This window comes from Anopheles nili, chromosome 3, assembly GCF_943737925.1.
Source record: "Anopheles nili chromosome 3, idAnoNiliSN_F5_01, whole genome shotgun sequence".
Lineage (NCBI taxonomy): Eukaryota > Metazoa > Arthropoda > Insecta > Diptera > Culicidae > Anopheles > Anopheles nili.
Genome location: NC_071292.1, coordinates 38,802,153 through 38,816,072, shown reverse-complemented (window position 1 = coordinate 38,816,072; position 13,920 = coordinate 38,802,153). Strand labels below are relative to the sequence as shown.

General features: G+C 34.8%; 1 protein-coding gene across 1 annotated transcript; it reads right to left on the bottom strand.

The window, feature by feature from the left end:
• Positions 1-7,792: 7,792 nt before the first annotated feature.
• Positions 7,793-10,095, bottom strand: LOC128725195 (leukocyte elastase inhibitor-like). The gene is made up of 5 exons (XM_053818918.1): positions 10,086-10,095; positions 9,809-9,993; positions 8,941-9,738; positions 8,729-8,870; positions 7,793-8,056 (listed from the first exon to the last, which is right to left on the bottom strand). Exons 2-5 carry the CDS (start codon positions 9,875-9,877, stop codon positions 7,929-7,931), a joined length of 1,137 nt encoding a protein of 378 aa, XP_053674893.1. The 5' UTR covers positions 9,878-9,993; positions 10,086-10,095; the 3' UTR covers positions 7,793-7,928.
• Positions 10,096-13,920: the final 3,825 nt, after the last annotated feature.

Genomic DNA, 13,920 nt, shown 5'->3' with positions numbered 1-13,920 from the left:
GGTTGTCCTCAAGGGATTCTGGTATGGGTCTTCGAACCATGTCGTGGCCCTTTCGGCAGAACAGAAGCTCGCACCTACTGCTGTCCGCGAGCTCGAAGTAGGAGTATCTAATAGGGCCTCCTCGAAAGTCGTCTTTTTTCTAAAATAAACCACAACATTGGAATAGGTGCGTGGGATCATGCACCTCAACTACACCAGGATTTGGTACGAAACGTACACCCCAGACGCTGTGATTGCACGCAGTGCAGTAACTGCCTACATTTTGGCCATGGCCATGAAACAGTGCAACACGGCCACTCAATGCACATTGTGCGGCAGTGCGCTGTCGAGCTTGACAACCAGCGCAGATACTCTAATTGTATGGACAACCACAGTCCTTATAAATCGAACTGTGTTGTAGCGAAAACTAGTCTACATGATGCAGTTGTTAGCAACCTGGACAACATTTTTAACATTATGTTATTATGAGGGCGTTGTGCTTTTCATCTAGCATCTTTAACAAATGCTTGGAACTGGGATATTTCCCAATCTCCTTCTTACCTGCCATAAGCAACAATTGTTTAGAGGGTGATTTATACATGGAAAGAAGCCCACTGCTCCGAAAACAATACGTTGACCCGTTCAGCAACGGGGCATATCACATATCACCAGTATATTATCACCGCAGAGACAAAGATCCCCACGTGTGACGTCGAACTAATCTTCCAACAATAAGAGAATGACTAATCGGAGCAAGCACCGTCAGCAAGATCCACTATGTGATTCATATCCAAAAAGAATCTCAAGGTTGAATCATCGGCAGTGAAAACCCGGGGCAACCAGTCTCTATCCCGGAAGCCAGTGGAGCCTCAACTAATTTAGCGGCACACCAATGGAGTGACTTGTGAGTAGCTAGCAGACTTGTTAGAATCGAGACACCTGCTATGGATCATTCGGAAGCAAGCGGACCGGGACATACTCGGAGGCCTCCTCGGGTCTCTAAACTGCCTTTTTATGTCTGAAAATAAGAAGAAAAGACACGAGATAAAAATATGAAATGAAATGATTTTTTGAATGAGATTAAAAACATGGGGCCATATAGAAACATTAGCAAGCATAGCGAGGCAAAAAAATCTGTTGTCACAAAAAAGATCAGGGACTAATTATGTTATTAATGTTATCAAAGACTAATTATGTTATCAGGTACCAATTATGTATGAACAAACCCCGATCAAAAACATGTTTCATAGAAATAAGTCAAAATTAGGATCAAATCATACTGAAAATCTTGTCAACCCCTAAAAAATGTATAGTGTGCCTCTAATGCTTCTTCTCCCAAACAACCTATTAGAACAGGAGAATGTAACACTATACCTCCTGCATGAGCTAATACCTTGTGTACTGTAGCTGGAATGTCATACCAGCTGTATAGCTTCAATAACAGTTTATACGTGGCCAGATAATAACCTTTAATTTTGTTAATGTCCACCGCTTGTTTCCAATTTATTACGATGAGAATATTTCTAAATCTTTCTATCAAATTCTCATCGTTCTTCAAAGCTTAGTTCTAGTGCATGCTGAACTAGGACTAGGTTGATCATCTTTTACCACAAATGAATTATACACTTTCTCACAAACTGACTTTTTTCTCAAATTATAAAAATTTAATTAAACTTATTATTTAAAACCAATTCTTTGCTTTCTTTTACAAATATCATCGAAATAGGACGGCAAAATCTATTACTTTGCGCAAAGCTATGAAACCAAGCAATAACCTTGCTGTTGTGATTATCTTGATTTAAAAGGGTCCGCCGTAGATAAACACCTCATTATGAATATCCAATCATTGAAAATGCTAGTATCATTTGAGGCTCAGAAACACTCTTGCTTGTTACCAAAGCAAAATAAGTTTTACAGAAATCTTCAACGCCGCAACAACGCTCAGAAGAAATGCAAGCCGTGAAGAACAGTCACAAGAATTAAGAAGAATCCAGCGTGGTAACCATTACCAGGAATAGTATCTTATATGCTTTGACACATTTATAATCTTTCGTCTCCAAGCAGATCACAGAAACCCACGCAGTTGCTATCGATTGACTTCCGGCGTAGGGAGTACGGCATTATTAACCCCATGATTCAAACAGCTTTAACGAAATGTGTCATGCGTTTGGCTTTATTATTTCTATGTTCAGTGTCAAAATGCGTCTACGTGCCCTGTACGGTTTATCAACTATGTGCCTCTTTGGTTGTTTTTGTCTACTTTGCGTCGTTTTTGTAAAGCGTCATTATGTTAAGCGTATTTTGTTCGAAAAGTTCTGTAGGCCTCTTGTGCTGGAGAACTGAGTTTTAATAAATAAATAAATTAGATGGACAGCATTAGAAGATTGACCCCTAACATAAAATACGACGTTCGGTATCATAACAAAACTCGCATACAGTAATTTGAATGGAATTATGTAAAGAGTATGCTCTTTGAATGCGCGTTAGTTCTGAGATGGGCTAGTGGAACTAACACTAGATTATAATTAGTCAGGACACCCGACGCTAGATGACACTGCCAGCAATCCATAAATCCATGAACGACCTTACAACCCTAAGCCGATGGACGAGAAGGCACAAAAACAGCCTAAAGCGAGAGGCGTTGGCAAAAAAGTTAAGCAAAATTGGCGCGAGAAAAGCGTCTCCGAAAAAGGTTGAACAGTCTCAAAAGCGGTAGAGAAACCAAGCGCCTCTATTTATATTTCTGAAACGTCATCGTTAAACGATTCCGAATTTTTAAAAGAAACTTGCACAAAAACATCTACCTTAACGATAAAACGTTCAGAGTGCTTTTGGATTACCACATATCTTTCCATCTCAATTATATTACACCACCAACGTTACTTTTTAATCTATAACTAATATTCTGTCTGTATGTTACTAAAAAAGGAGAATCAACCTATAATGAATCAAAAAACTAAATTTTGTAAAAGTATGCAACCGATTTTCTCATTGCGAGAACATTTATACAATGTTTACAACGGATCCATTGCGGTAATGAACTGAGAAAAAGTTCTACAAAACTAATTTAGCTTTGCAAATGATGTAGAATAGCAAGTGGTTCGCTTGACATCGCTTTTGTCCAACAAAACAACTTTTTATGTGCTAGCAGATGTCACTGGCACAGAGCGTGTGGAAAACAAAAAAAAATATGTTTGAAGAAAAATCTTGTTAAAATGAAATTTTGTCGCCAGTTATACGATTTGTATTGTTTGTCGAATTGTATCACCATTGTATTGTTTTTTCACAATCAATTGAATGTTGAGATACTTTTAATGTTTCATATTAAATATGCACTATGAATTCAATGTTGAGATGCGGGAGGATTTGTAAACAATGCTTTATGGAAATCTACCTAGTTTCTACGTATGTAAATAACACTAGGAATTAGGGTCCGACAAATAACTTTGCCCAACTATACTATGTGCCTAGGCTGAAGGTTGTGTGTACCCGATGTGTTAAAGGCTACATCCCCATTTATCATCTATAGCTAGCCTTTTGACCCTGAATTTTCTGCGACCCGAATATATTCACATCATGTATTGCTGGAAAATGATATCATCTCTATTGATATTTATTGCGAACCATTCATTATTGACTTTTGAGAAATTAACATCTTTGATAACCACACATGCGAAAGTTATACTCATTCCTCATTATTGATTTTATTTAAGCTGAAGCCTTTAATGTCTTCGATTGGAATTAAAAGGTAAAATAATGGACAAAATACGATCGGTACGATACTACTTTTTAGCATACGAAAACAAAAATGTGATTCCAATGTTGTCAATAACAAGTCTTAAATTGAATTAAATTATAGTGTTTATAAAAAAACAAGAACCATGCCGGATAATTTTGTTTTGTTTTTGTATTTTGTGGATCTAGATAACTGTCAATCGATATAACTTATTATAATATAATAAACAGCATGTGTATATTTAAAGCCGCTTTACCTCGAAAGGATATTAGACTCATAAAGTCTAAACTAAATTTCTAAATTTCTGTTCGAAAGTCATGACATTAACAAGCATATATATATATATATATATATATATATATATATATATATATATATATATATATATATATATATATATATATATATATATATATATATATATATATATATATATATATATATATATATATATATATATATATATATATATATATATATATATATATATATATATATATATATATATATATATATATATATATATATATATATATATATATATATATATATATATATATATATATATATATATATATATATGTATATATATATATATATATGTATATATATATATATATATATATATATATATATATATATATATATATATATATGTATATATATATAAATATATATATATATATATATATATATATATATATATATATATATATATATATATATATATATATATATATATATATATATATTTTATATATACATATATATTTATATATACATATATATATATATATATATATATATATATATACATATATATATATATATATATATATATATATATATATATATATATATATATATATATTTATATATACATACATACATATATATATATATATATATATATATATATATATATATATATATATATATATATATATATATATATATATATATTTACAGTAATTTAATTGAATAAAAAATAATGCTCTTATATCGAGTTCTTTCAAATGTCACAATAAAAAATATTCAAACGCTAAATACATGATTTGTTTTTTATATATATTTTTTCCATACTGGCTCTTCATCGATAAGGCAGCAGAATTGCAGCAATTGTAAAGTAATTCTATTTGTTTAAATGGCTGAAACTGTTTGGTGTTTAGGAAAGCAAGCAGTGAAAACACAACGATAATCAAATATTAAAGAACGTTGACATGATGGCGATGAGGCCTCTGATTCTAGTTCCATCACTTTTGCATTTTTAATTTTTGCATTTCACATGATCACTAAGTTATAACTTGAGCGTTTTGCCCATAAATAGAACATTTTTATGCGAATCCTCAAGAGCGTACAGAAAAGGATGATCAACGGTGAACAATTTCGGCTCGGAAATTATCATGGCGCATGTCATTATCATCATGCCTATGTAAAGGAGAACAAGGTTAATCGAAGAGATAACTTATAAACGATTTTTTCATCGGATTTTGTTGCAGTTAAAACATTATTAGCACCAATTGACAAATAATAAAACAATGAAGCAAAATAAAACTGATACAATCGAATGAAAGCGATGGTATGTTACGTATATGAGACAAAACGGGTTGCATTTCATAACGCATTACTGCTCATTAATGTCAGATATATGCGAATGACTTAGAATTTTACACTTTCTGTGCGGTTGAAGTAACATACGTAATTACTTCAGAAAAAGTAAGTACTTCAAGCCCTAGATTCCTACTAGATTCCAAATATAATTCAGAATCGTGTGAAAACAAAAAAATGTATTCGTTCATTCGCAGAAACCATAAATAAACTTGCTCACTAAAAAAATCATGAAGTGTTTTTTTTATACATGATCTCGCGGCCTTATGAAACGGAATTGTGAAAGGCCTTTAAGCTTCAGTACCAAGTCCATTTAAATTTCATAGATGGCATAATGCAACAACTTAACATGGGTAAACAAATTGACACCACAGCACATCCAAATATTAGCAAAAATAATATAAATAACAAAACACCATCAACAAAAATGCCTGGAATAAAAGCTTATAGGAATATGGCAGACAGGCAGATTAATCCTGATTTATTCAAGATTATGTGGTTTTAATCCTGATTTATTCAATTCAATTAAAACACCATCAAAACGAAACTTTTAGTGTGCTAAACTTGAAGCACATACCATAAATGCTGGATGTGGAATATATTTTAAAGGCAATTGCACAATTTTCCCAAGAAAAAAGCACTTTTTTCCTTAAACATAAGCGCGTAGATAAATGGATGGTCCGCCTTGAATACTAATGGTTGGGAAATGATCATAGCAAATGCCATCATCACCATGCCTAGAAATAAAAAATATAAAGGAAAATTTACGATAGGAATAATCTCAACAGCACGGTTACGATAGGCATAATCTCAACAGCAACAGAAAATTGATAAGCGTAGAAATAACGATCCTCCCCATCTTCTGTTGCAATAGAACTGGCGTTATCAAACAAAAGTTTTATCATCGTAATGGCAAGCGACAGCAGTACAGATAACAGTTGGCAAAAAATTCAGCTGCAGCTATCATAGTTTGTGTTCAGCAGGGATAACATATCTTCTTAACGAGAAGTAAGGGATAAAACGATGATCTGCTGGCTTTAGCATGTCGTTCATAATAGTTTTTCGTGTGCCGTCTGTATCGAACGGTTTCGAAATATCCGTGACGTATTGGAATAAAGACACAGCAACTAATAAAAAAAACGAAATATGCTGAAATGGTCCGAAATGTGTTTCGAATTATTCCTTCTACAAATAATTAGTCAACAATGTGCACTGCCGCTAATTTATGCATGAGAGCTACATTCTATCGCGCCGGCGTTGCAGACTATAGCCAATAATCGGGAAAACAGATGGCTACTTCTAAAAATAAAATCTCTCTGAAGGTCAAGCATGCGTGAAATTGGTTAAACACAAGCTCGAAAGAATTTGTTTATTCTTAAAGTGAGTGCGGTGAAGTGTTGCATTTATTGGAATCGTTTGATATTGCAGGCAGTGGTACATTTGAATGAAGAGATACTGATTGAGTCTAGATTTGTCGAGAAATGAATATATGACTCATGGGCGGTACTTTAAAGCACCTTTATGCTAGCGATATTATTTGACGATAAATGCAATCTGTTGGTTTGTTCACTTTTAATCATACGGATTTAAATTGCATTGTGCTTAGTCAACAGGAATGATAGGTTATCTTTTTGTAATACAAATCTTGCAATATTTCCTTATGCTGCGATATCAAATCAGAAATTAAGAGTTTAATGATAATAACTAAGTCTGGAACGTACCGACGAAAATGTGGCAGACATTCTAGTAAGAGCTTAATTCATGAGGAGCGAATGAGAAACTAAAAGCAAACCACTACCACTAAAGGCAAGACAAAAAGTCATTAACGTACTTTATTTATCTTTTTCATAGGATTTTTTAAAAAATATTGGATTTAAATAAAATTACAAAAGATTATAGATTCTCCACGTGTACTAACGGTACTAACTATCACACGGCAGAAAATTTAACATGCTGTTCTAGTTTTCCATCTTCATCACAAGTAGACATGTTGAGAGATGGTCAACCGTAAAGTACATCAACATCATGAACATGCGATAAATGAAGGCTATAAGATTATTGATACCGATTGAGTCTAGAAATGAATATATGACTCAAACACGGTACTTTGTACTAGGATTAGTATCAAATGCTACGATTTTAAATCGGAGATTTATTACAGGGTTTAAAGATAATAACTAAGCCTGAAACATACTGACGTGTATATGCAACAGGTCGGTGACCATGATGAAATCGCAACCGAAATGCAGTAGGGATTTTGAAAGTCTTACGAAATCGAGAAAAGCTTCAAGCTTTCCGCAGATTAGTAGAATAATTTTAAATCGTCAAACCTTTGAACCGAAACGAATGATCTAATAAAAAGTGTGGTAGAAATATTAGTAAGCACTTAACCCATGAGGAACGAATGAGAAACTAAAAGCAAACCGCAACCTCTCAAACAAAGGTAAGACAAAATGTCAAAAATTGTGCAACAGATTGAGGTGCATAAAAACGCACTTTATTTATTTTTTTCATGCGAGTTTTTAGTTAATACTGCTAAATTTCTCACATGTAGATTCATCCCATGTTACTATCTGTTGTACAGAAGAAAATTCGACATGCTGTTCTAGTTTTCCATCTTCATCATGCGCCCGATAAAGTAGACATGGTGCTGGTGTCTCAGCATGTAAAGGAACGGATGGTCAACCGTGAAGTACGGATGCATCGGCATGCAGCGCATCATCATGATCATGCCTATTACCGAATGTCCGACCAGGATGTATCATCGGGAGGCGTGAGGTAATGTTGGAAAGAAGAGAGAGCAAACAAAAAATAAATCGATAAAAAACGCGAGTCTAAAGGAAGGGTAGCGCTGACGAAAAGTCCGCTACTTTGCGATACTGTTTTGGCGTAACAGAATAAAGGTGACCGAGAAGATTAGGAAACTCACACATACATCAATAGGTAGTTTCGAAAAGGTGGTGTAGCGATGCTTGAGGGGACAAAAATGTTATCATGTGTAAATGATAAATAGGTCGTATCAATTCAACAGTGTTAACAGCAGAAACGTAGAACTGTTAGCTGATAACGAAGAACACGTTCGCACACTACACTGTCTATAATTCGTCCCTGTTCGCTCGAGTAGCGATGGATTGATCGGGTTTAATAAATCGGCCAATGAAAGCCACTTGGCGCGGAGTGCTCTTCAGCAAAAGGCACAAGAACGGATGATCGACGTGCACTTGGAGCCGTTGAACGAGGGCTCGCTTGACACGCACAGCGGCCGCTACAAAAAGGAACACCGAGAGAAAGGTAGAATAAAAAATTGCCTTTTGATCTAGTCGCGCAGAAAGGTGCCGCGATAAACTAATGAGGTAGTGAGTAACAAAAAAACAGGAAGGAAAGCTTTAAAAAACGAATGCTTACCAGTCGCAGCGGCTGCTTCGGTGCCTTCCTCATTTACTTCGATGAATGCCTTGTGAACTACTTTAGAAACCTTCAGTGGTTCGTTTTGCTCCAACAGATCGGGAAATTCGGCTGCGTCACTGAACATCCTCTCCATTCCGAGCTGCGAAAAGAAGAAAATAAAGCATGAGCACTACAGGCACAAACGGACATCATACGATTCGACCGCTTACTTTCTTCAAATCTTCGTTCAGTTCACGAGAGAAATCAATTTTGAACTTGGGCAAGAATACTTCGACTTCCTGCTTATGCATTTTTGTGGTCAGTTCGGAAAGGTTGAGGTTGGGCAATTTCGCCTCCAGTGCTGCAAGCCCCGTGCGCTCATTGGGTAGCAATATCAACATCGTCATATCACTTCCACTGTACGTCAGCTCCAAGGCCGAGAAGCCATCCTCTTCGAAATTGTTGTACGCGAAATGCTTCTTGATGTTCATCATCGGAACATCGCGCGACTCGGTTTCGTTCAGCCAAAACGGGAACGGACGCGTTAGGCTCGCGTCGAACTGGTACGTCCAAGTACCCTTGAAATGCACCGCATTCACCAGCACAATACGCGACAGCTCGTCTAACGCGTCCGGAGAAATGAGGTCTTTGATTTTATTTTGCGTTTTTTGCTCCACCCAGCCGTTAATAGTTTTCGCGGCCGCCACGTTCTGACCGAAGTCGACTTCTTCCGCCTCCGAACGGAAGCTTTCGGAGGCGACCGCATTGAACGATCCTTTGACGGCGTAATTTTTCATAACGTAGATTTTGTTGGCCACGGTAAGCGTGTTATCGGACATTAGGCGACTAGTAAGGGCACGGAAGTTATCTGCCACCGTTTGTCGTTCTTTAGATGAATCGAATTGTAGGGCGGAGAACATTTCATCAGCCGTAGGTCCTCCTGCGCCCATTGCGGCCAACGAGAGACACGCTCCAATCGAGAACGGCGAAATAACGACATTTCCTTCGGGATTCGCCGCACTTACCAACTGGAACGAACGATGAATATATTCGCAATGCAGCTGAATGTGTAGCAAGAGATTAACGGTTTGGACTCACTTGATAGAGGCTGATTGCGAATTTATTCGACTGTTGAACAAATTGTGAGCTGACGGTGTTCTCTGCCATACTGTTAACCAATTGGTTTGTTATCTCGGGGGGTGGATGAATCGATTGAACACTAACTGCAAGTAACAGTACTGATAGCGTGTTGAAATGCGTACTGAATCTGTGTAAAGCGCACACTGCAAACGGATCGAAGGTTATTTTGGGACTGGAAATAAATACTTCTTCTACAAGCGATATCTAGAGGGTAAATGGCATAAAGCGTGCTTACCACAAAACCATCTACACACTCTTACACGCGAATGACTCATCGATGAAAATGCGTAGTGTTCGTTGTTTTCTTCAAATTTCAATGGACCGGCCGGGAAGTTATGTTTATTATTTTTTTCATGATGACGCATAAACGCACACGAAGAATGAATAAACATTCCCATCCACGAATACATAATTGGGAATTCGTAAACACGTAGAGTTGTGTGTCAGCTTTGTGCGCATGTGTGTGTACAATCGTCGCATTTCTTACAGGTTGTTTAGAAGCACACAAGATGGTTTATATTCAAGAGTTTAGGACTACGTGTCATTTTTAATAACGATTTTCTTTTTCCGTTGACAGGGCCCGCACAGATTATGTACCGTTAAAAATGCGAGGATATCGATGAAAGACAAAATTTTTCGGAGAAATTTTTGACCATAAAAGAGCTAGTAAAAGATTAAATGTAAAAGTCTAGTAGCGATTTTAGTGTCTTGTCGATGTAACACAATTGTTGACGATATAAGTCCACAATTTTTTTTATACGAAAGAGCAGAAGAATGGGTAACTTCGGAAACTAATGTTTTATAACTATGGATATAAAATCTATTTGAATGGTAAATAAAATTTAACAATAGCCAAAAAATGGCGATGATAAATGTGATAAATGATGTACTTCACAAACATTCTAAAGCATAAATTCTCTCGTTTTGGTCTGCGTAAACTCCCATGGCCCAACACATTACCACTGTACCTATCTCGCCGACTTTTACTAGGACTAGATTCACTTGCAGACAGGCGGAAAAATGCACAGGCGCTCTTTATTGCCCGCGGCTTGGTAAATAACATCAACGACTTGAGTATTGTCCATTGTTCGAGTCCAGAATTAGTTTCAATATTCCGAGACAGACCCCCTCCTGAACGCACATTGCTCAAGCCGAATTTTATCCACACAAATTATGCCTCAAATGATCCTATAACAGTTATGATAAAAAAATTTAACGACCTATCTATGTCCTATGACTTTAATAAAAAATACCTCCGTTTTTAGAATTAGGCTCCGCCTAATCCAAATGCGAACAAAGTTTTTGTATTTATAAACATTAATTATAAGTTTGTTAAATCATCGTAGGTGGACAGAAGATATCCATATCAAATTACTGATCGCAAAAGTAAATAATAAAAAGGCAAAACAAAAACAGTATAATTGACATATTTCATTTCGATAAATCATGTGCACACCTGGTAAGATACGAGTTTGTAATCAAGCGCTGGTTTTCCAAACCGCTGGATTTGAAATCCCCATACCATTCGTTACTTGCGATCTCAAACATCAATCATGATCTAGGCTTTTCTAAATCTGATTGTTCTGGTCATTGACCATCTTTCTCGCCTCGGAGAACTTGGAGAACGCTTGTTCAATAGTCAACTACGTATCATCTTTTGGCAGACTGTCAGAGTTTTTAAATTATTCCTTTCCCTAGGTGCGAGTGTTTAATTCCGAGATATTTACATCTATTTTAGTAAATGAAATCAATACTCATGAATACTACATATGCGTATGTCCTTTTCTCTAATACAATGTGTTGTTAATCATACTATGCTTTCGCCAATGTCTGAAAAAACGAAACAATATGTCGAAGTTAAGTAGTAGTTGTAAAAACAAAAACAGGCACGAGGGTGAGAAAGAAAAAAACAGAAAGTTTTGCGATGAGAACATTGCAAAAAGTGATAAAACTAAACTTTGTGGTCCTCGCGACGAGAGTATATATTAAGCTCAGACGAAACCACTTATTCCACCTTTTTGTCCACAACATTGTTAACAAACTATGCGTGATTTTAGAGTTAGCAACTAGTAGCGAAACTAGCGAAAAACTAATTGCGATGATATCAATAATCAATTTTATTTGAAATCGATTGTAAACATTAAAAAATGGAGCTATGTTTACAACTTACTTCTATTTCATTGCATGTACACTTGAGTTTTGCGTACCCCGAAAAATCACGTGGCTAGTCTTGGCTTTATAACGGTTATTTTTGAAATTAGTAGTTGTAGTATTTTTTTAATTTTTGAAATTGATTTTTTTTAATTTTTTAATTTTTTTTTATTATAAAAAAGACAAAATATTAAAAAATAGTTAACTAGAATATCTTTATACTTGCATGATAAAAAACATATTTAAAAATTCTCATGCTTGATTCTTCAGCAAGCAATTTCTGAAAGTACTATAGTTGGAATATTAAATTGATATGGCTTTTGTACAATTAAAAAATACCATAAACAGATTCTTAAGTTATAAATAGATAGCCAAACTGGTTAGAACAAGAATTTTTGTCAGTTAGCAAATCTTCAATGTCATTACAAAACAAAGCGGAGAAAAAAAAGAGCCTACCCAGAAGAAATTTAGTTAGAGACTTATTGTTACAAAAAATATACAAATAAGAGCTAAAACAAATTGTCCTTGGAACATCGTTTTAAGGAGTCTTAGAACAAAAAGAAAAAAGGAATAACACTAACTAATCTGTAATTCATATTTGTAACAACAGGAGAAATGAAGAATAAGCTGCAAATCCCGATGCAACTCATAATGTTATATCAGCAGAGTAAGAGTCAATAAATATAAGTAACGATAAAAAATAAAACAATAATTTGTATTCGAAACATTAAGGGATAAAATTTAAATAAACTGCATTTATACTTTTGCATACACTGCATTTATACTTATATTGCTCACAATTGATTTTTTTTAATTTAGATATCATTTCATGATATCATTTACATGTGCTTCTAAATGAATGAATGAAGGAATATGTTGACATGAATTTCAATCAACATATTCTATTGCTTACGAAGCTTTTTGTATGGATTATAATCTGAAAATAGACAAAATATGACAATTTGATAAAAAAAGTGTATTTTTAATCATCGATGTATTTATTACATTTACCATAGACGTTAGCGTCCAAAGTTCGAGTCCAGCGAACAGGTACTTGGTATGCATTATTACATATTTCATTGCGCTCCATATAAAAATGTAATCGATCAGAACGAACAATCACATATGATAATATTTATATGAGCAGTTTTTGATTCCTAAGGGCGAAACAACAAGATAACGCTAATAATACAAACACTATATACAAAGTGGAATATTTCCTGCTTACCATGGACAAATACGCCCAGCACGGACGTCCTGGCTGGACATGCAAGCGTAAGCATTTCAACATAATTTTTGTTCTTATCTTAGAAGCATGTTGATAAAATCAATGTCATGTGTAAACAACCACACTAACAGAAGTGATTACAATTGGGCTTGAACAAACTCACACATGATTTACACATAAACGTTAATATTTATCCTTGTTTGCAAATAAAATTATCAATGCAGTGTGAGGCAACAATATCAAGGCAAACAAAATCAAATCACACTAAAAAGTATCAGCAGATAAAAGCTAAAAAATAACGATAATAATAACATATAAAAAATTGAGGTTTTGTTCCATAGTAGGGGATTGAAGATTTGCTAAATGACAAAAATCATAACGAAATAAACCTACACGATTTTTAAACCAGTATAGAATGTAATACTAAAAACCATACGTTATTTGTTGATAAACTATTGCGTACAATTAATTAATACAATATATAATATTCTAATTAAAATTTTTGTTAAGTTAAGCAATTATAGTGTTATGAAATAATTAAGTTTTAAATTTAGAAAATAAAGCACCAGAAACCAACGGAATACAGGCTAATCAAGAATACAGGTGCAACAAGAAGTCCATCAATTTGTTATTGAGGTATTGAACATCGAACCTGTGTCTTGCGAATGGAATCTCGGCATCATCTATCTCA